This window comes from Colletotrichum higginsianum, chromosome 1 (genome assembly GCF_001672515.1).
Source record: "Colletotrichum higginsianum IMI 349063 chromosome 1, whole genome shotgun sequence".
NCBI classification, from domain to species: domain Eukaryota; kingdom Fungi; phylum Ascomycota; class Sordariomycetes; order Glomerellales; family Glomerellaceae; genus Colletotrichum; species Colletotrichum higginsianum.
The window spans coordinates 1,627,081-1,649,094 of NC_030954.1; the positions used below are offsets into that span (position 1 = coordinate 1,627,081).

The 22,014-nt window shown below is 55.1% G+C and overlaps 5 protein-coding genes across 5 annotated transcripts; 2 read left to right on the forward strand and 3 right to left on the reverse strand.

Annotated features, from left to right (window-relative positions):
- Positions 1-1,146: 1,146 nt before the first annotated feature.
- On the forward strand, positions 1,147-5,380 carry CH63R_00499 (ABC transporter transmembrane region; the record flags this gene model as incomplete). The annotated part of the gene is made up of 6 exons (XM_018295474.1): positions 1,147-1,414; positions 1,471-2,120; positions 2,173-2,267; positions 2,318-3,035; positions 3,068-5,299; positions 5,354-5,380. The coding sequence occupies 6 exons, from the start codon at positions 1,147-1,149 to the stop codon at positions 5,378-5,380; spliced, it is 3,990 nt and encodes a 1,329-aa protein (XP_018163836.1).
- An 839-nt stretch (positions 5,381-6,219) lies between these two features.
- On the reverse strand, positions 6,220-7,480 carry CH63R_00500 (Alpha beta hydrolase family; the record flags this gene model as incomplete). Its single annotated transcript, XM_018295475.1, has 2 exons — positions 6,220-7,161; positions 7,247-7,480. The coding sequence occupies 2 exons, from the start codon at positions 7,478-7,480 to the stop codon at positions 6,220-6,222; spliced, it is 1,176 nt and encodes a 391-aa protein (XP_018163837.1).
- Positions 7,481-9,818: 2,338 nt separating this feature from the next.
- On the reverse strand, positions 9,819-12,871 carry CH63R_00501 (C6 transcription factor; the record flags this gene model as incomplete). Its single annotated transcript, XM_018295476.1, has 3 exons — positions 9,819-10,857; positions 10,930-11,054; positions 11,111-12,871. 3 exons carry the CDS (start codon positions 12,869-12,871, stop codon positions 9,819-9,821), a joined length of 2,925 nt encoding a protein of 974 aa, XP_018163838.1.
- Positions 12,872-18,477: 5,606 nt separating this feature from the next.
- CH63R_00502 (Major facilitator superfamily transporter) lies at positions 18,478-20,261 on the forward strand (the record flags this gene model as incomplete). The annotated part of the gene is made up of 6 exons (XM_018295477.1): positions 18,478-18,529; positions 18,589-18,949; positions 19,008-19,061; positions 19,123-19,799; positions 19,858-19,962; positions 20,047-20,261. 6 exons carry the CDS (start codon positions 18,478-18,480, stop codon positions 20,259-20,261), a joined length of 1,464 nt encoding a protein of 487 aa, XP_018163839.1.
- A 561-nt stretch (positions 20,262-20,822) lies between these two features.
- CH63R_00503 (Short-chain dehydrogenase) lies at positions 20,823-21,804 on the reverse strand (the record flags this gene model as incomplete). The annotated part of the gene is made up of 3 exons (XM_018295478.1): positions 20,823-20,990; positions 21,158-21,226; positions 21,316-21,804. The coding sequence occupies 3 exons, from the start codon at positions 21,802-21,804 to the stop codon at positions 20,823-20,825; spliced, it is 726 nt and encodes a 241-aa protein (XP_018163840.1).
- Between the last annotated feature and the right edge of the window lie 210 nt (positions 21,805-22,014).

The window sequence follows — 22,014 nt, forward strand, 5'->3', positions numbered from 1 at the left end:
GAATGAGTCATGATCAAAGAGACAAGGAAGAAAAATCATCATTGTATTACGGTATCTGAAGATGGACTGCTTACCTGTCGACAATAGCTTCCTTGCCGATGCACGGCCCGTATAATGAACTACCTATTTTACGTCGTCCGGGGTGGGTTTGGGTCGAAATTGCAAGACCGCGCTAACTGCTTTGGGCGAATTACGACACGAACGCTGATAGGCTACAAAAACCAGGGCAGCTGTTAAATCAATGATTGCTGACGTTGGCTGGCCAAGTCACTGTGCGGTGTAGCAGTAAAACGGACTGAGCCCGCGTATTCGGTTTTGGGCTGTTGCAGTAGAGATTTGGTTGGGGTTACAGAGTACTGTCGCGTCTAAGTGCCAAATGATGCCGGATCGAGCTCGTCCGATATAAAGATACAGCTTTGGGATGATAATGGTCTAGAAGCTGTGATGATTCAATAAAAGAACATCCAGGAAACGCCAAATGCTGTATTTTGTATACGTACTCTTGGATGTCGTTTTCACAAGCAACTGGACTCCAATTAAACTCCAGGAAAGGACCTCAGCAAGCACCTAGTCTAGGGACGGATAGTGGCGCGTGTGTTTGATAGATCGTTCCTAAGCGGGACAAATATCCATCCGAAAGTGGGCCCATTTCTGTGTTCCGGTTCGCTGGTGTAGGGTCAACTGGTCAGCTCCACTAAGTACCTAGGTAGGTAAGTAAGTGTCTCTGGGGTTTGCCTACCGGCGTGCCTCATTCACTACTGCACGGCTCGTAAATATTCGATCTTGGAGTGTGTACGATACGAATTTACGAGGGATGAGAGATGGAAGTTTACGGTGGATGTCTGCCTTGTCTCTGCATTTGGCATCTATGCGTCTTTGTGAGGCACTTATTGCTCGTCATCTATCTGCTCTCCTAGCGTATTCGTCAGATCAGCCACGCATGTATAAACACGCTGTCAACCATCCTCGTCTCTTGCTCCCACGCTCGCCTTTTCCGCACATCCAAAAGCATATTCTGATTGGCTGTACTCTGATTCGAGCTGTATTCGACTTCGCCCGTCCCACGCTTTCCGGTCAAGACATACCTTCTCGAACACGTCCCCCAAAGGCTATGCTCTCACGAGCTCCATCAGCAAGGAATTCGTCATGAGCGCTGCTAATACAGGCACTGCCCCGCCAGATGGGTTACCGCCAGTGACCTTCGCTCTCGTTGACGACAAGAACAATACGAAGCACTCCACGTCCATCAGAAACGAGGAGCCGACTCCCGAGGTCAATATTAGACCCGAGCGAGAGCCCACTTTCAAAGACTACCTACGCGTCTTCTCATATGCCACAAAGTGGGACATTTTTGCCTACTTCGCTGCCGGCCTTGCTTCGATTGCTGCCGGCACTACCTTGCCATTGATGAACAGTGAGCCGCGACAGCTCTGCTTCTCCTTATTTGATCTGACCTTTGTGGGGGTGTAGTCGTCTTCGGTCAGCTCATCAGCCAGTTCAATGCATTCGGTGCCACAACCACAGCAGACGACTTCAAGAGAGTCGCTGACAGACAGGCCCTCTACCTCTTCATTTTGTTCCTGGCTCGATGGATTCTTAACTACATCAACAAGTTTGGCTTCCGGATGATCGGGATTCGGTTGTCCGCCGCCATCCGCTTACACTACCTCCAACGTCTTTTTGGCCAGACTATCCACGTACTCGATTCGATGCCGGCTGGGGCGGCGGCTGCCACCATCACCTCCACCGCCAACACCCTTCAGATTGGCATATCAGAAAAACTCGGGGTCTTCCTCGAGTTCAACGGCACTATCTGGACAGCTATCATCGTGGCTTTCATCTACAGCTGGTCCCTGACTCTTGTTACAGCATCTGTTATCCTGTTCATTTTATTTGTCCTGGCGGTCCTGCTGCCTTTCGTCATCAAAGGCCACACCCAGATGACAAAAGCGGAGGGTAAGGCTTCGGCTGTCGCCAGTGAGGCGTTTTCAAGCATCCGAATCATCACCGCTTGTGGCGCGGAAAACCGCGTTGCTGCTCGCTATGCGCACTGGGTTACTGTTGCGCGACAGAAGGGCCAATCTACGGCTCCTTTGATAGCACTTCAGTTTGGTCTTGTTGTATGTCCTTCTCCCTCGTCTAGAATCGATGGCATGATCTGACCACACATAGTTCTTTGCTCTCTTCGGTGCATTTGGTCTTGCCTTCTGGTATGGTACACATTCCTGGGTGGACGGACGAGTCGACAATGTTGGCGAGGTTATCATGTGAGTAACATCCAGGGGCTATAGGATCCACCTACTAACCTACGGAACAGCGTCCTGATGTCGGTCATGCTCGTCGTCATGTCTCTCGAGCGTATCAGTACACCTCTGCTTGCCATCAGCAAGGCAATGGTAGCAGCATGCGAGTTCCTCACTGTCATTGACGCTCCCCGTCCGAGAACCGGTGAGCTGAAGGACACCCAGGTTTCCGCCAACCAGAATATTGAATTCAAGGGCGTCACCTTCGCTTATCCAAGCCGACCGCATGTTAAAGTCTTGGATGGCTTGGACCTGACCATCGAGGCTGGCAAAGTCACAGCCATCGTTGGGCCCTCGGGCTCGGGCAAGAGTACCATAGTGGGCCTGATTGAGCGCTGGTACACCCTGCAAGACCAGCACGTTATCGCCAAGACAATCGAAAAGGACAAGACGAAAGGAGCCCAGAAGACGAAAGGAAAAAAGAAGGTCAGAGATGATTCGGACGAGGAGGAGACATCCAAACCCGAGGAAGCTGGAGCTGCCGTTGAATTGAAGGGTTCTATCACCACCTCTGGCCATGCTCTCGACGATATCGAGCTGAAATGGTGGCGGTCTCAGATCGGTCTGGTCCAGCAAGAGCCTTTCTTGTTCAACGACACCATCTTTAATAATGTCGCCTACGGTCTCATTGGCTCCCAATGGGAAGACGAACCCGAAGAAAAGAAGAGGGAGCTTGTCAAGGAGGCTTGCCAGGAATCGTTTGCAGATGAGTTCATCGACCGCCTGCCGGATGTAAGTTGCTCGTCGTTTTAGAGAGCACGTAGGCTAACCTGCAGCAACAGGGGTATGACACTCAAGTTGGTGATAGTGGAGCAAAGCTTTCTGGTGGCCAACGCCAGCGCATCGCAATTGCTCGAAGCATCGTTCGGAAGCCGAAGATTGTTATACTTGACGAGGCTACCAGTGCCATTGATGTCCGGGGGGAGAGGATTGTTCAAGCTGCCCTCGACAAGGTCTCTAAAAATCGGACGACGATTACCATTGCTCATCGTCTTTCGACCATCAAACAAGCCGATCGGATCGTTGTCCTGAAGAAAGGCAAGGTGGTTGAACAAGGCACCCACGAGAGCCTTCTCGAGGACGATGAGGGAGTGTACTATGGGCTGGTTCACGCTCAACAGCTTTCACTCGGTGACCAAACGGAAGACAACAACAATGACAATAAGGAGGAAGAGCTGGACGCAGTTCTAGCCCGAGAGAAGAGCGCCACAAGAGTGGAGGTCGACAGCACACGCCAGAAGACCGAAGCAACGAACCGCAACATATTCCAGAGCTTCGGCTTGTTGCTCTACGAGCAGCGAGACCGCTGGCTGCTCTGTATTTTGACTGTAGTCTTCGCGGCTTGCTGTGCGGCCGGAACTCCTCTGCAGGCCTGGCTGTTTGCAAAGGTCATAGTGGTTTTCAACCCCGAAAACAGCCCGGACAAGATCCGTAGCGACAGCAACTTTTGGTCGCTCATGTGGGCTGTGCTGGCCATCGGTGTCGGCTTGTCGTACTTCTTCATGGGATTCGTGTCGACTCACTTGTCACATTTCATCTGTGCAGCTTACAGGCAGCAATACTTCGAGGCCATCCTGTTCCAGAAGACCTCGTTTTACGACGAGGAGGAGAATGCGCACGGCAGCCTGACCGCCAGGGTAGCCGGTGACCCCAAGCAGCTGGAAGAGCTGCTCGGCATCAACATGGCCATGGTGTACACGGCAATCTTCAACATCATTGGCACTCTAATCATCGCCTTTGCATTCGGATGGAAGATTGCCTTGGTTGCCCTCTGCGTCACAATGCCCATCAGTATACTAGCTGGCTATCTTCGATTCAAGTACGAGATCGAATTCGACAAGATGAACGCGGCGGTGTTCGTCGAGAGCTCCAAGTTCGCCGCTGAATCTATCGGAGCTTTCCGAACCGTGTCGGCACTGACCTTGGAAGACACCACTTGCTCGCGATACGAGGATCTCCTTAAAAGCCACGTCAACCATGCTTTCAAGAAAGCCAGATGGAACAGCTTCGTTTTCGGATTCTCAGACTCGGTTTCTTTGGCCTGTCAGGCTCTCATATTCTGGTATGGCAGCCGGCTGCTGGCCTCTGGAGAATACAGCCCTCAAACATTTTTCATTTCTTTTATGGCAGTGTTTCAGGGCGCCGAGGCTGCAGGTCAAGGTCTCAGTTTCGGGCCCAACGCAGCTCAGGTTACAGGAGCTTCGAACCGGATACTCAACATGCGCAAGTCCAGAAACCAGGACCTCATCCCGGCCACAGAGAAGATCCCAGACGCCGATGGAGGTGTCCAGATCGAGTTGCGCGACATCCATTTCAAGTACCCGACTCGTGACGTCTCCGTTTTCAAGGGGCTAAGTCTGACCGTCGAGAAAGGTCAGTTCGCTGCTCTCGTTGGGGCATCTGGCTGCGGCAAGACAAGCATTGTCTCATTGATGGAGCGCTTCTATGACGTCCAAAAAGGGGCTATCCTTTGCAACGGTAAGAACATCAACGACGTCAACGTTTACGAGTACCGGAAGCAGCTATCGTTGGTGGCCCAGGAACCTACCTTGTTCCAGGGGACAATCCGGGAGAACATCCTTTTAGGAGTGGACGACAAAGCTGTGACCGACGAACAGTTGCATCAGGTATGTCGCGATGCTTCCATCCACGACTTCATCATCTCCCTTCCGGAGGGTTACAGCACAGACATTGGCAGCAAGGGAGTCTCTCTGTCTGGTGGCCAGAAGCAGCGAGTGGCCATTGCTCGTGCGCTCATCAGAAACCCAAACATTCTGCTCCTTGATGAAGCGACGAGCTCTCTAGACTCCGAGTCAGAGAAGTTGGTCCAGGCTGCCTTTGAGAAAGCAGGAAAGGGCCGCACCATGTTGGTCGTTGCTCATCGTCTCGCGACGGTGCAGAACGCAGATGTCATCTTCGTCCTGGGAGAAGGCAAGCTGCTGGAGAAGGGCAGCCACTCGGAGCTGCTGAAGAAGAAGGGAGTGTATTGGCACATGGTAAGTTCGCCATCTGGGTTATTCGTTCGAGAGACGTTACTGACTCTCTTGCAGTGTCACAGCCAGGCGCTCGACCGATAGAGCAGCACTCGAAGATCCCCAAAATAGGACTCCGGATCATAGAGGAGAGTCAGTTCACACTGCTCTACTTTTGTCGGGAGAGGCACTTTTGTTCTCGTGCTCTTCGACGTTGGCATCAAGATGCCTCCTGTCTGTTTAGTGTTCGTTCAAGAGGAGGCCATCCAGCAGAGCAGCCCCCAGAGGGCGTGAGTGAAGACGGCAGGAAAACCATATGGTGGAGACACTCTCAAGAAACTATAAGGCCCATAGGCTGTTGGCTGGCATGGCACACAGCCGACTGGTCTTGTGGGCAGGATCATTTGCGAAGCCGCGAATCAACTCGTATCGTTCATTTATCGGCGTGTATCGTGTAGTGCTTGAACTATCTAGGAATGTCCTTCTTCGGGATGGGCAGTAATCTATTAAAAGCACCTAAGCTCAGTTGGAGTCATATTGCTCAACAGTAGAATGTTATCCGACACCCGTGTTTCAATCGTCACTTTCCCGAATGCTGCAATGAGCGAACTCTATCCGGTAGATGCTCCTGTTTGTTGGGCCAAAACATTTGGATTGCGTACACCATACCAAAGTCTCTTCAAGTTTTTTTGATGCTTATTGTGGTTGGAAAACAGAAAACACAACACAAGACCCTTTTGGCAAATATGGGCAGACGGACGACCCTGAAATTTCATGAAATCCCAATGCTGTAGTATTGATGTATGCTGATGAAACCCGAGGATATGCCCTCCCCACCGGTTCGTCTGTAATGCCCTTCCGCGATCCAAGTGTCCGAGTTTGCGCGCCCTTCTATGTCTGTCCGCCTGTCTTTGCCAGTTGTCGCAAACCCAAATTCGCTTTCATTACCTCATTACCGCACCTTCAAAGCCCCACAACGAGTCCAACTCGCGCATGATGAAGTCTGTCTTGGTCATCACGAAGTCATGACCGCCAGGAAGCACCTTCCACAGCACATTCTCCTTGCCACCCAACAACGGCAGCCCGTCCCTGACATAGTGCCCGACGTCGATGACCTCATCCGTCCTGCCAATGAATACGGCCGTCGTCCCCTTCACCCTCTTCCCCAACGCGCGCCACGTCTCGTGCTGCCCCGTCAGCGGCGCCCACCGCGCGCACGACATGAACGCCGGTACGAAGCCCTCGTGATGCGCCACCATCCAGGGGACGTACTCGCGCACCTTCCGCTCCACCTGTACGTCCTCGCCATCGGCAGTGCCCTTGGGTCCCGAAACCTCCGCGGCCGCGATGTCGACGAATGTCTCCGCCGGGTCGTCCTCCTCGGCGACGGCGTTTGAGCGCTTGCCCGCCAGCGGCTTCTGCAGCCTCTTGCGCGTGAGGGCGGCGAGGATCCGCTCAGGGACGAGACCCGACTGGAACGTCAGCTGGGCGAGAACGCCAAAGTTCTCGGCGCGGATGAGACCCGCGGGTGCGAGGAGCACGAGGCTCTCGACCATGTGCGGGAACGCGGCGGCGAAGGAGGCGGCGATGGCACCGCCGAGGGAGTAGCCTATGACCCGGATGGAGCTCGTGCCGGACCAGGCGAGCGGCGAGGAGGCGAGGGCGAGAAGAACCTGCGTGGTGTATAGACGAGCGTCATGGGGGAGGTCGCCGACGCCGTCGGAGAAGCCACGGCCGAAGAGGTCGAAGAGCATGACACGGCAGCCGCGGGCGGCGAGGGCGTGGGCGATGGGGCCAAGGGTCATGCAGGAGGTGGTGATGCCGTGGATGAGAATGACCTTGGGGCCAGTAGTGGAGCCCCATTCGTAGACGCGGATGGAGCCGTACTATGGGTTTGTGTGTCAGCTAGGACATCCTATTATGGGTTGCATCGCCGTCTCCCAAGGGAGGACTGCCGAGAAAGGAACTCACCGGTGTCTCGACGTCCCGGGCCCCCGGGAAAGAGTCCGGATGGTAGTGCAGTTTCTTGACCTCATCGGCCTCGAGCGTGGGGATCTTGGTCTTGAGCGGGTTGGAAATGGCGGTGCCCCATTTGGGGTAGAGTGCGAGCCGGGCAAGGGAGAGGACGGAGAGCGTGGCAACGACGGTCGTGGCGATGATTGTCGCTGTTCGCGGTTCGACAGCCGAACTGAAAAGGGAGTACATGGCGAATGTTATTTGCGTGAGCGAGGGTGCTTGAGGGTGTTTGAGACGTCTTGAGAAAATTAGAGGCTCGATAGACCTGGACTCCGGATGGTCCGGGGGCGGAAGGGCGGGCGGGCGGGGAAGGAGAGCTCCCGGAGCTCCGTTCGAGCTCTACTACAGGCAATCCGACCTTTGCTTTGAAGGGGGAGAACCGCGACGAACACCGCAGCTGATGCGGCTACAGCCTGACGAGCCTGGCACGCTGTCGTAAGTTGCGGATGTGCAACGGAGTAAGACTGATGATGACCAAACTCGGTGTTCGGTGTAGAGCGGAAATGGTGCGTAGAGATCGGCGGCCCCCTTCGCCCCCCTACGTCGGCTTTGTGAATGGGGGTTTCCCCTAGTCTTGGCGCGCGACAGATTCCCTCTCACTGGGCCCACGTGGCTCTGGGAATGACACTTACCTACGAACACACTGTGTTCGTGCTGTGTATCTTGTGCTACGACTGCCATGGTAACCTATGTACTAATGTATTTCTCTGTCCCGCGTGGCTCCGTCAAAAGTGGAGTCATCCCGTGCACTACCGGCTGGCCCAGGTCTCTACGGAGGAGCCCGCCCGTCTTCATCTAGTTTCGCTATATGAAGCTGAAGTCAATGATCCCAAACGCGGAGCAGCCGTCGCCTTGAGGGTTCTGACTCGGGCTGACCCTACGCAACGTGCCTCGCTAGAAAACGGTGCATCTGCGAGGGGCCCATGGTCGTTCTCACAACCGCAAGTCAAGACTTACTACGGATACACAGCGACAACGTCCTGCAGGCCTCCGTCGCCCCGACTAGGCGTTCCGGGCTCCTGTCACCTCGGGCGTTTCTTAGCGTGCGTTCCAGTAAGTTCTCGCTCTCCGTGTGCCTGGAATCCGTGACCCCGACCGATGCAACCCTGACATCATCTTGGACCAGCGATCCTCAGCCCAAGATTTCGCAACCACATTGCATTACGTTGCGACCGGGCAATGCTACCTCTGCGTATGGTTGTAAAACACCAAAGTGCCAGCACGCCAGAAACATGTTGAAAGATGGCCTTCAAGACTGGTAAGAAACCCCCTTTTGCTCCCCCGTCCATCTTTGTTGGGTAGTTAGGCACCCATGTATCTGTGCAACTGTGTATAAGTCCAATCGTGCCTATCTCCGCGGTCGGCAACGATGAGTTTGACCAGGGGTGTTGTCCCAAGACCGGGGGCACCCCCTGGACCCTACTAGGCCTGCGTCAGTCTTCTAGGCCGCAAGACCTTCCAGAACCATCATCAGGAAGGAAAAAAAAAATATCGACAAAAGCTCGGTCTCGCGGGTTTAGTCCCCATGAGACCCCGAGCGTTCACCCTACCGGGGTACGAAAAAGAAAACAGAAAGAAACTCTCAACTGGGTGTACTATGTAAACCATAAAATAATTCTCCACTCAGGCTCTGCTAATATGTTAGGGTTGGAGGGTTGCTCACTTGGGTGCTCGTCAGGGAAACCTGCTCGTCGATGGGCGAGCATACATCATCAGCTAGTTAGAAGAGCTATGATCCCGGCACAGCATATGACTCGTGGCCGAGCGGGCAGAATGTCAGCCCATTTCCTTTTCAACTGATGCTGTAAGTAGCGCGCCAAGGTGTATGGCACAGGTTCACAACTTAGACATTGGCCCAAAGCGTAGCAGAGCAGTCCATCCGGGAACCCTATAGTACCTTCTATATGGGGTGCAGAGGGGGCAGTTGCAACGGGCTGCACGTACTGATGGAATGGTTGTCGGTGTTTCCGATGACGGGAATCTCCAGCTGGCTTGCTACGATGACCCCTAAACGGCGCCAACTGTGCTTGAAATCCTCTCCATACGACGTGAAAATCTAGGTCGAACAAATTCTGGCCGAGTCGCGTTTGTTATCCGGCTCCATGCGATGTTTGTGTTTACAAGGTAGTTCACTGTACACACTTAAATTGGTGCTGTGGGGCTAGTCCGACGGTTGCAGGATGACTGAGTCGGGAAGACCGGCAAGATAGGCCCTGTGCAATGGAAGACAGGTTAATATACGACCGGGGAGGACCAGAGAAGAAAACCGAGTACAACTTTCTCAGCCATAATGTAGAAGCCAAGACTTTTGACATTGTAGCCACTCAGACTCAATACAACTCCAGGGGTTATGCTTCGACAATAAAGCATGCAATGCAACACCCTTTCAACGCCGTAAACAGGTGCTTTTTGGTACAGGGGTATACACAGTTGTCCAACGTCCGCTATAGACTCCATTGCGAAAAAAAGGAGAAGAAAAAATGGGAGAAGTTGCGCAGTTATGCTCACGACAAATGACATGATATCATTATTCCATGCTCACTGCCCAAGCAGCGTGGCCCAGCTGCTTGATCAGCAGGCACAGGTTCTCGACGATTGGCGGGTGGAGATCCGTCGAGTCTCGAAAGTTGGCCCGGAGGATCTCCTGAGCGACCTCCATGCACGCCTTGGGATCGTCGAGAGACGCCTCGGTGGCCCCGGCCCTGCTCATGGGGCCGAGTATCACCGGGCGGCCCTGGTTGAACCCGATGAAGCGATGCACTAGATTCGACTCGTTGCCGTCCAGGAAGACCTTCTCCTGCTCGTATGGAACCGGCTGCTTACCGCTGGCCTTTGAAACCACGCCGTGTGTCCAGCACGCCAGCGCTGCATGGTGAACGGCCACGGCGTAAAAGTCCTTTAGATGACCCTGCGGGAACATTTTGGCTTGGCGCAAAATTTGGCCCGCGTGCCAGAGCGATTGGCGCGCCTCAGCGCTTTGCGACCAATCGCGAAGATCGCCAAACACTCGGCGTGCTTGGTCCTCGCCCTCTTTGCCCGAGAACAGCTGCAGGTCGTTCAACGAAAGGTGCAGGTTCATCATGAGAAGATGCAACACCAGGCTCTCCTGGGTCGAGAGCATCTCGTGCCAGTCGGATGTCACCAGCAGGAAGCTCTGCAGGTCTTTGCAAAGCTCGGCATGCCTGGAACGCAGCATCTCTTCCGACTTCCCTCCAGAGTTGTTCAGCCAAGTCCGGGTGCGCAAGACGGAACAAAGCTGGAGGTACTCGAGAATGAGAGCCCAGTAGCCATGCAGGTATATCGAGATTGCGAACTGCAGATCCAACCGTTGCCGGTTCGTCGCAAGGAGCTCGATGTCTCTAAAAAGATCGCCGATCGACGGAGGGCGCTTGCTTTGCCCAACGGTCCGCTCGAGATAGTGCATCTTCCACTCGGCCGCCGACCTCGCGAACCACAGCTCCTTGGCCTCGGGGAGGGGCAAGGTGAGTTCTGAGTACGACATGGAGGGGTTAGTGAGTGCAGTCATGGAGGTCTGAGCGTCTCGCACGAAGCAGTGGAAAAGAAGTCTAAATGCGTCAGCAAAAGAAGGAAGGGGGAGGGGGTCAATGTTATCCCAGACGACACAAGTATAAGCTTACCTTTTCCATGACTCACGCTCGCACCAGACCTTCCATTTGTTCTCGAGAATCTCGCCTTCGTCTGACATATTGACTTCGATGACGGGATACGATGCTCGCTGGAATTTACCGCGATATCTCATCATCTGTTCGTAGCATGAGCGAAGAGGTCTTTTAATAGCGGACAGAAAGCGGTACTTACTGTGATGGGAATCAAAAGATGACACTCGGCGATCTCCATCTTGCGTCGGTTGCCGCTCCACAGACCGATGTCCTGGCCCAAGATCAAGGTCTGCACCAGGCCCATGTTTTTGATCGAAGTGTTGGCGTCCTCGAACCTTGCCGGAATGGTAACTCGGACCGCCTCTTGCAGGGCAAAGCCAAACTTGCGCAAGGTTTGAACCGGAGTGAGGGTAGCCCCAGCCGAGGCCGCGACGGCAAGCCACTCTGGCCACTGCGAGTTCATGGAGAAAGAACCGTGGTGAATCCATTGCGACGTCTGGCAAAAGTGCGACGCCAGAAAGATGTGGATCAAGCTGTCCATCACCTCGAGTGACGGAAACGATGAAGCGACGCGGCTCATGATGTTGTCGTTCTTGCAGGTCGACAAGACAATCGCCAGAATCTGGTCGCGACCTGACTGATCCAGTTTGTCCCTAACGATTCTCGCGTGTTTCATTCGGCTCTCTTGGAAGGCGGCGCTGCTCGTATCGTCGGACGGTACGGAGAAGTTTGGGTGTTCCACATACCCGGAGTCGAGTTTGTTGGGTGCCCACTGCCACGGTGATTCCGTCCAGACCTTGACCAGTGTCTGTCGCATCTGGACCAGGTCGATGGAGTCGTCGGTGCGGGGCGTGAAGCTTTGGTTCGATCCGGTGTTGCCCATGCCGTCCATGTTCCAGTGATCCAGAAGGCCAAAGTCCACCTCGTTCAGCTCCAGATTCGAGTTGTCGCAAAAGTCTAGGACGGCGAGGCCCTGGGCTTCCGTTATTCTCGAAGCGTCCATTTCTGGCTCGTAAATGACGTTTTGGAGGAAATCCGAGAAGGGCAAAGTCATGTCGACGCCCGGGTTGCCAATCTCAAAGTTCACCATGACTGCCCCGTTGCCGGCTCGGTCCATGGCGTTGTTTTCTTGCGTGGAAAGAGGGCCAGTTTCCAACTTGACGTGATGGGCCGGGCCTAATGGGCCATTCTCGTGCTTGGGCGGCAGCATGGCATGCTGAGGATGCTGCTGCTGCTGTTGATAAGCCGTCGAGGGGCTGCTGTCATACGCAGACTGGGAAGGGGAGGTGGCGAGAGAGCCGGGCGTCGAAGTTGTCGCGTGAGGGTTCCCAGACAGGTGGAGAAGGTGCATGGCAGCTGCAGAACCAGCTTCGGTGGACGTGTATTCACAGTTCAGATTGCGATTACGACACCGGGTGCAAGGCTTAACTTCCTCGCACTTGACGCGAGCGGTTGCGCAAGGTCGACAGGCATGAGAGACGCGACCGGCACCAGGCGACGTGTCGGTGCGACGTCTCTTCTTGTTGGGGTCGTTGTCGTTCTCGTGGTTGGCGACGTGGCGTTTGAGCAGATCTTGGCGAGCAAAGGCCTTGCCGCATATCTGACACGCGAACCTCTTGCCAAGGGTGTGCGTCTGAATGTGGCGGGCTAGATGCTCGGGACGGGAGTAGCGTCGTTGACAGTGAGCGCACTGGTAGAGACTGGCGGTGGCAGCATGGCTTTGAGTAGCCGGGGCTGATGTGGGATTAGAGGTTTGGTTCGGCTGTGATGGGGGTACTGGCGATGGCGAGACGGATTGGGGGGGACCAGTAGGGTTGTACGAGGGGGCCGAGACTACAATGGTGGTATTGGGAGAAGGGGCTGTCGAGGCGATGATGCTGGTCCTACCGGGGGCGGAAGCTCTCTGCTTATCGTTACCAGCGGCTCGGGTCTGCATTGTACTGTGGCGACCGCCGTCCATGTCTCTCTCCAAGTATAGTAGCAAGGCCGGAGCGGGTCCGGCAACCGGCCGAGGATGGCCAACGGCGCCGGTGGGATGCGGTCGGAGGGAGTTGGACGGCTGCTAACGGCAGCAGCGGCAATGTCGGCAGAATATGTAGGGGGAGGGGTTGGGAGTGGTTGAATGCTAGGGAGAGAGAAGGGGGAAAAAAAAGGGTTTTGCAAATCTGGGTTCTGGAAGGATAGATCCGATGTGGGAGGCAATCGGGAGGGGGATAAGAAGGAAATATGAGCCAAGGGCTGGCAAGGCACAGAAAGCAGCCGCCAAAAAGGTAAGCGGCTGCAGCCAAGACAAGAACTCGTCTGTCTGTAATTGGGAGTAGGATTGGGGACTGGGGACTTGGCCGGTGCGGTGGGCTTTGACTCTCTAGGTTAACTTATCGGGACCTTGAACCGATCTCCTCGAGAAGCAGCCGTAAAAGTAGAAGTCAAGTAATTGTAGTATTTTGATCGAGTCAAGAGGTGGAATTGACCGTTAAAAGTACAAAGTAGTAAGTAGTAAGTAGCAGTAATAGTACCTCAAAGTGAGGTAAGGCAGGTGCAGGTGTGTTGGTCGGGGCCGGCCAACCAGGTGGAAAACAACCTCGAATACCTAGGTGGGTACGTACCCCGAGGTAGAGACCTGCGCGAGGCGCATGAGCGCGCGGACGAGGAGTCCGTGGATCTCGTGGATCCCATGGATCTTTGGGGGCGGCGCTGTGCTGTATGACGATAAAAAAAACAACAGAAGGGGGGACTGATCTGGGGACGAGTGGTCAAGTGCCGCGTCAGGCAGGGACGATACTCCTCGTGGTATCATCTCCACGCCACAGTGAAGTACGTCGGCCGCTGGCGATGACTTTATTTGGGGTCGACGGCTGGACATATGGAAAGGGGAGAGCGGACATGGGAGAACGACTTCAGACAGCGCTCCGGGGGGTGGCCTCGTCATCCTCTGGCCGGCGCTGACCCTCAAAGGGGAAAGGCTCGAGCTGCCAGAGCTTCGAAACTCAAAACTCGGGCGTTGGTTGCTTTTGGTGGAGCGACCAGGGCTGGAGGTATCATACAGGGGAGGACGAGAGCGAACGGCGAACTGGAGAACAAAACCCCGACGGCCGGCCTAGATAGACCAGACCTAGATCCCGGCCGAGGCACTGGGATGACATCGACGTAGGTTGTCGACGCTTTTGCGCGAAGGTAGATGCTTGGTTCTGCTGCCAGGTTGCTGCTCTATGCTGCAGACAAACACACAAAGCCTGGCCTCGTGAGTGTTTCTGCAGACAGTTGTATTTTGTTGTGACCAAGGCTTCAAGGCCCTGAAGACCTTTTCGCTCTTCCCGTCTACGCCAACCGGCTGAAGCGTCTGATAAGCAGAAGGCATGGATGGCCCACATCTAGGTACGTTCGGTCTACCGAGATGCATGTTGTACGGAGTACATATCATCTGAGGCTGATTTCATCTCGGGTGCATATCATCAGACGACGCCAACGAGTGCCTCAGAGGACGACTGTGTTGATGTGGAGGTGGGCCGGCAAGTCGTCGATTTATCCCGCAGACGGCTTCTTCCAGACAAGCTCCCGAGCCGACAAAAACCATGCGTTCTGCTGCGTGCGAGCGTCGATGGGACCTTTCATATTGCAGCAATTGGAGATGCTGCAGTGGGCATGTCCCCATGTTCAGCCAAACCCCTGGTCCAAATTCCATCTGGTCCAGGGCCGACGGGTGCAGCTCGCTCCAGTTGTCTGTCGTCTCGACTCCTCTGGGGGTGTCAGTCCGGGGCACGCCACATGGTCTTTTGAGAACGATTGATGTGAGAGAGATATCAGAGGGGATGGTAAACCGCCCTGCACTGCCGATCGGGTCGGCTCAGGTGATGGCGCAAGGTCAATTGGACCATCCGTCGGCTTGACTCGTGGCGTATGTGGCCAGATGGCAAATGCCCTGCCGCCACCTTGGCAACCAAGTTCACCGCTGGCCTACCTTCGGATTCGGGGTGAGGACTTGACTGAGAATCGGGCAGCGGAAAGCTCCTCTCCGCCGTCGCTGACGGAGCAATGCGGGCGCAGGCTCGGTGCAGAATCGCCATACTTAGACGTGCAGGACAGGCCTGAGTTAGGTAGGTACGGACGGGAAGTCCGCAATGGACCAGGGATCCCATTTCTCGCGGCGTTGAGAATGGACCTCCCTCCCGTGGGACTGGGAATGCATGCCAATTGCTAATGCAAGAGGGCAGGGCCAAGGGGGCGGCACGACAGCGAAAGAATGAAAGAGTGTTACGTAGGCCCTGATATCCGTGCCATCCCGGAGCCTGTCCGAGCCTCCCGAAGGGGCTAGGCGCCGTGGTAGCCTCCGACGGGGATCTGGGGTGGATAGCTCACTAACCTCTATCGACAGGTTTCTTCCATTAGGTAGTTTTGAGAAATGGAACCCTTCAGTGCTCAACGCTGACCGCACTCACGCATCATTAACTACCTAGGTACCTTGGGTATCTATAAGCCTATCTACCTACCTACCTAGGTAGGCAAGGTACTGTAGGTAGGTCGGCACTGCTTATTCACTGTGTGAGTCTCTCTCCGGAATTCAAAGCACGTACATACAAGCCTTATACCTCCGAACCCTAGGTACCTTAGATAGGTAGGTAAGGTACTTGTGTTTTTTAGCGCTACGGTACTTGGCCGTGCTAGCTGGGTTCAGTGAGGCCAAGTATTTCCCTCCCCGCCCCTCCATCCTCACCCTGCATCTGATTGCTGCATCTCTGATTCCACGTCGTCTCCTCCACATGATGTGTTCAGTGTTGGGCATAACACTTATACTGTGTGTTTTTTTTACCTTGTTTTTCTTCATATTGTGTACCTGTGCGACCTTAAGAGGAACCGCCTTGGCAACGTACCTTAGTCGTCTCCTCCACTTGCACCAAGATGACGGATGGAATGCGACTCGGCCACATTCATTGCTACTGTACGGGGTTTTCCGGACTTCTTGGGTATACACCACGTAACCTCCCATTTCCATCAATTCGATCGACTCCAGACGCTTTCAACTTCTGATGGCAGCACAGAGCGTGATTCGCTGCTCCGAAGATCCGCGGATGACGAAACTCGTCCTCAGTTTAACCCTCGTCAAGCATATCCCGGCAACTATGACTTTTTCGCCGACAATGGACCCGTCGCTCGAAGCTTGAATTCTGCCTTACCTGACGGGGCATCTGGGGCAAAGCTGAACACAAGAGCAAACGCGTCCTCGTTCAAAGAGCTCCACCGGCTACGAATAGACACAGAGATGACGACTACAGTGTGTTTCGAGACTCCGGCGCCAGTTCGGGGAGGGGGAGATGACAGAGAATTGTTAACTTGATCCAACCATGCCGACAGGCTTAGTACATCTGCCGCAAGTGAGATCGGGGAAACGTCACTTGAAACGCTCCTCACTTTCTAGCCCTTCGAAATTGTCAATCCATCCAAGACAGAGTGCCTGCAGACAATGGCTGAAGACCACGGCGCGGCTGACGGGCATGCCCCTGACTCTGCGACAGTCCATCGAACCCTGGCCTCGGCCTTCATGTCCGACGTTTCTGGGCTCATCGCGTTACGTTCTCGACTCCAGTCCACGCGTGATGAGAAAACGACTCTGCAAACCATGCCGTCAAATTCTTCCAGGAACGACGCTCTCCGCATGCCCCTGATGCATATGGGCCGCACCGTTAGGAAGCCGTCGGAGCAGCCCTCCGTCTAGAACCATTCGAGCGGCTCCCAATGTCCTCCTACTCTAGGTGGTCTCCGTCGTGGGGCTTTCCAATAAGGAGTACATACGAATCTTAGTGATGTTTCTCTCCTGTAGCGTAGTGACCACGGCAACAATAACCTATCAGGAATCCATATGTGGGGAACGCGTTGCGCGTCTCCTCGGCGAGACATTCCTTCTTTCTCCTTTCCCCGTAGTTAGTTAGCACCAGCCACACTTTGCTGCTGCGCACTGTCGACTGTCACCCAGCCGAAAACGGCAACTTGTGTCCTGTGCGTAGTTCATGCGGCACAAACGCGTCTCCTTTTTGAGGGTCTTCAAGCAAGGCTTGGTTGGACCTGAATAAAGCCAGATATTTGACGCGTGCAATGGTGGCGGCGGGGCCTCTAGACCGGACCTGTCATCGTCATCTTCATTGTTGCACCGCATCGACGGGCAGTAGAGTAGCGCCGGATATTCCCTTCCTCTCTCTGCCCCTCCCGTCCACACACGCGAGAGCCATGCCAAAGACAAACACTTGCGTACGTACGTCTCATCTCGGAGCTGTCGCAGCTGTCATCTGGCCTTTCCCCCCTCCCTCGTTGGCGGCCGCACTAGTGTTCCTGTTCTTACGAGAACCCACCAATTGGTTTTCTTTCTGCTCGTGTTTTGGTCTCCCATGGTCAATGGCTTGGCAAAAAGGCTTGTTGGTGGAACTTGTCCCCTTGATGTGGAAAACATACCCTTGGTCGCGGATAAGACAGAGGGCGCTGCGGCTATATCCCTGCCCTTTCCCTTTCCACAGCGTCCGCCAAGCCTATCCTCATCTGGTGTGCTGCATCGGTGAGCAGGGTTGTGTGTGGCCTAACAATCTCCTGAGTAGGCCTGTCACACATGTCCCCATCCATATTTTTGCTTCGAGGACGTGCCATACAGTGTTTCTGGTGGGTTTGGCTGCCCTCGCTGCTCCGGCGCTCCCCTTCTATGCCATCCCCTACTGCAAGACCATCGAGGCCAAGCGATTCATCGCCGTTTTCCAAAGACTGCGACGTCGCATTCGCCTTGGAGGTCGCATCAATACTCCCCTCTCTCTACCCTAGACCTTCTTTTCTTCGCCGTTCTTCACCGACGACCACAAGTAGGAGAGCTGCTGTCTCCTCCCCTCTTGCCACATCGACGAGTCGTTGGGGTTGGGACTGTTGAAGGAGCCTCATGTTTCCCCGCAGAAACGAATCATCAACGTCCTGCCGAGACAGTAAAGCTTAAACTCTCTGCCGTCTCTCTCTTCATACTGCTAGGTGGTAGCAATACACCACGGGCACCCATCTAGCTATCCCCTCTGAGGCACACAAACAAAAAACAAAAAAACCGTTGATCGATCGACGCGGCAGATACGCCTGGGCTCGACCGTTCCATCGATTGGGGACGCCTATCCAAGCAGGGGGGAGGGGCGGTCGCTCTTTGCACCACCCGACTTCTTGGACGGGCCGGCGGGCTCAGACAAGCTCCCTTGATCCGTGTTCCAAAAGAGTGACGTGAATGCTCAGGGGCTCCATATCCTTCCAGAGGACCCGAACGAGACAGAAAGACCATCATTCCGAAGTCCCGGTAGGGACAACCAAAGGAACACGATAAATCCCACAATGGATCAGATCGCAACAGATCCACGGGAGGAGAGCAAACGGGCGAGGACGATGGGAAATGTTCGTCTGAGGCATCCCGAGACGAACGAGATCATCCTCATTCCAGCACCATCCACGGATCCGAATGACCCCTTGAACTGGTAGACGTCCACTGGCCCAGACTGACGAGCTTCGAGGGCTCTTTCATTTGCTGACTGGTCCAGGCCACAATGGCACAAGTACTACATGGCGGGGTTGATTTGCACCGCCATGATGATGTGCAATTTCCTGGCAGCCGGTACGTCGGCTCATCAAGTCGGGGTTCGAAATGATTTTCTAACAAACTCCTCGTCGCAGGCCCCTCGATAGCGTTGCTGGAGGCAGCTTTGGAGTTCTTCCCCGCAGCGGCCACCGACAACGACGTCCTCACTCTGGCAATCGCACAGACTGCATACTTCTTCACGACGACGGCGCTGCTACAGGGCGTGGGCAACTTCTTCTGGGTGCCCATAGCCAACAAGTTCGGCCGGCGGCCAGTCTACATCGCGAGCTACTCCATTTATTTTGCATGCACGATCTGGCTCATCTTTGACCACACCTACGGTGGCTTCCTGGCTGGTCGAATCCTGATGGGATTCGGAGCCGGGGCGGCAGAGACCATTGCCCCTATCTCCATTGCCGATGTCTTCTTTCTGCATGAAAGAGGAACCATCATGGCGTAGGTGAAAGTTCTGATCAATTTGCGGGTCGGCAGATCTTTAACACCACCATGACAGGTTGTACACCGCGTTCCTCTCGGCAGGAGTTGGCTTCGGACTGGTCATTTCTGGGTAAGTAACGATAGACACCCCCTTGCAAGGATTTCATTATTCCTGACGTGTTATCTGGCAGGCTTGTCACGATCAACCATGACTGGAGAGTAATCTACCAAGTTACTGCCGCCTTGGTCGGAGCCGTGCTTCTTCTCGCCTTCTTCACTTTTCCCGAGACGGCATACGAGCGAGACGATGCGAGCGCCTGGAACCGCCTTGGCTCGCTGGGCGGGAGCAAGCCCGGGTCCATGGGGTCAGAGACAGAGCTCTCCCGCCCCGCGAGGGATTTGCCAGAACCTGCGAAACAGACATACCTAACGTCCCTGAAGCTTTTCAACAAGACCCTGACGCAAGAGAGCCTGCTGAAGCTCGCCCTGCGGCCGTTGGGCCTGATCATCCTCCCACCTGTTTTGTGGGCGGCGCTGGTGCAGGCTGTGACGGTTGGTTTCCTCGTGGCCGTGACTTCAAACGCGGGGTCCGCATTCTACACAGCATATGGCTTCGATTCTTGGCAGATTGGTCTCTGTTTCATCGCTGGTATTATCGGTGCTCTTCTCGGAATTCCGGCCGGGGGCCACCTGGGCGACATGGTTGCCGACTGGTTCACCAGACGAAATGGAGGCATTCGGGATCCGGAGATGCGACTTCCTGGCATGATCATTAGCCTGGTCACGACGCCGCTGGCATTGGTATTGTACGGCGTCGGCATCGAGAACCAGCTGCATTGGATCTGTCCCACTATCGGCATTGGTCTTTGTAGGTCCTACCGCACGTTGGCTATTTTCCATGGTCATTTCTAACCGCCGCTCGTCAGTGACCTTTTCGATATCTCAGGGGACAAATATCTGTCTCGTATACGTGATTGACGCCTACCGGCCGGTGGCGGGCGAGATCACGCTGGCCGTCATGGGCTTCAAGTGTAAGCCATGACCTTGCAACATTGCATTCTTTTTCGTTCGATCATTTGTGGCCGGCAGATGGGCTGACTGTTCCTTTTCTGTAGCAATCTTTGGCTTCCTGTTGTCCTTCTACACCAACACTTGGGTCGAAGAGGCAGGTTACGAAAACGCTTTCGGCGCCATGGCGGGTATCGCATCCGCTGTGCTGGTCATGTGGGTGCCACTGTTCGTTTGGGGCAAGACGATACGACACGAGTCGTGGAAGTGGCGGATCGTCCGGTATGTCCATTGGAACGAAGACAGGGAGGTTGGAGAATGAGACGGTCCGACGGTGAACAGGTAGAAAATTTGTTCCCTTTTTTCCATCAAGCGGACACGCATGACAGGATATGGCGTTTCTGGTAATGGGGGACCTATAACGGACTGCTTTTTATGAGAGGAAACGACAGCGGTTTGGCAACCTTTAAGTTCTCGTCCGTGTTCATTTCATGCTTGAACTTCTGCTCGGTCCCGGGTCCCGGGTCCTGTCTGCGTGCGCCACCCGCCCACGACCCTACGGAATGTGGGAGGACGACCCTCCTACCCGACACCACCAGGTGGGGGGGAGGAGATAGACACCAATCCCAGCTTCGAAGCAGTTCGCATCTGCCCCATTCCCCGGCCCCTTTCGTAGTTTGAACAAGGCCATTCTCAAGTGAAAATTACCTTGGCCTTGGGAATCTTGCTCATATACGGATACTGGTAAGACAAATGGTACTTGTCTCTCTGTCAACCCTCGCCAAGGGCGGCTAGGTCGATGAGGAGCAAACGCCGCGGGGAAAAGGCGAGAAGAAAAGAAGAACGCCGGTCTGCCTGCCCGTTCATCCCTGGTATGTCTGGCTCATATGCTCAGGCCCCCGTCAATGACGGCGTTGGCGCCGGTGACGCTCCTGCTACGGGCGAAGCACAGGACTTGTTCAGCCACGTCCTCGACTGTGGCGAGACGTTTGAGGGGCGTTCTGTCCCGCGCCGCCTGCTGCTTCTCCTCGGGGAACTGCAGACCCCAGTCCTGGTTACGGGGCCAGTGAGCCAATGTCTCGTCATCTCTGGAAGGTTTCATATGCAGTATGGTAGGGAACGAGAACGGAGAAGAGGAAGGGAAAGGGAAAGGGAAGAAGAGGAGAGATGATTGCCCACCGTTAACATGAGACCCGGAGAGACGCTGTTCACTCTCACCTTCGGGCCGGCTGCTATCGCCAGACCCTTCACGAGGTGTAGCTGTGCTGCCTTGGTCACGGCATAGGCCTGGGAAAAGGAAGGGGAGAGCTCATCAGAAAGGGCCAGGCCCAGTCGCTCCAGTGGATTGGAGGTTTAGGGGGGAGGGGGTTGCGTACTAGGGAGCTCCCGCTGACTTTGACGCCGGCTAGCGACGCCGTGGTGATGAAGACGCCCTCGGCCTCATCCAGATATGGCCGCGCGGCGTGCATGAGGAACAAGTGCGACTTGACGTTCATGTTGAAGCAGCGATCCCAGTCGTCCTCGTCAACGTTGTCGTCGAGGTCGGCGATGTCGCGTAGCCGCGTCCAGCCGCCGTTAGAGAAGACAACATCCAGGCCGGTTCCTCCGAGCACTTCGACTGCCTGCCGGACGAGTCCAGGCGTCTCGAGCCTGTTGGAGAGGTCTGCCTTGACGGCGCCGAATCGCTGCTGGTCCGCCGGCAGCGGGGAGAGGGACCGGAGCTCGCGGACCAGAGCGGCGGCACGGTCGGCATCGTTGGCGTAGTTGATGACGACATTATAGCCGTTGCGGGCGAAGAGCTTGGCTGTCGCGGCGCCGAGCCCTGCACTGCCTGCCGTGACGAGGGCGGTTAGGACGGGAGGCATGGAGCTCACCTTTTTTTCTTCTCCTTTTGGTTTGTGCTTTCGCTACTCGGTTGGAGAATATCAAATTGGAGACAAAGGCGTGGTAAACGGTTTTTGGAATTAGGGTGTGGTGGTCCAGGAAGTGTTTGTTTGTTTGTTTGCTTCTGAGGGGAGAAGGTTACGGCGGCAAAGGGTCGGAGTTCTGGGGTCGGAGCGGGGTAGGTCGGAGCG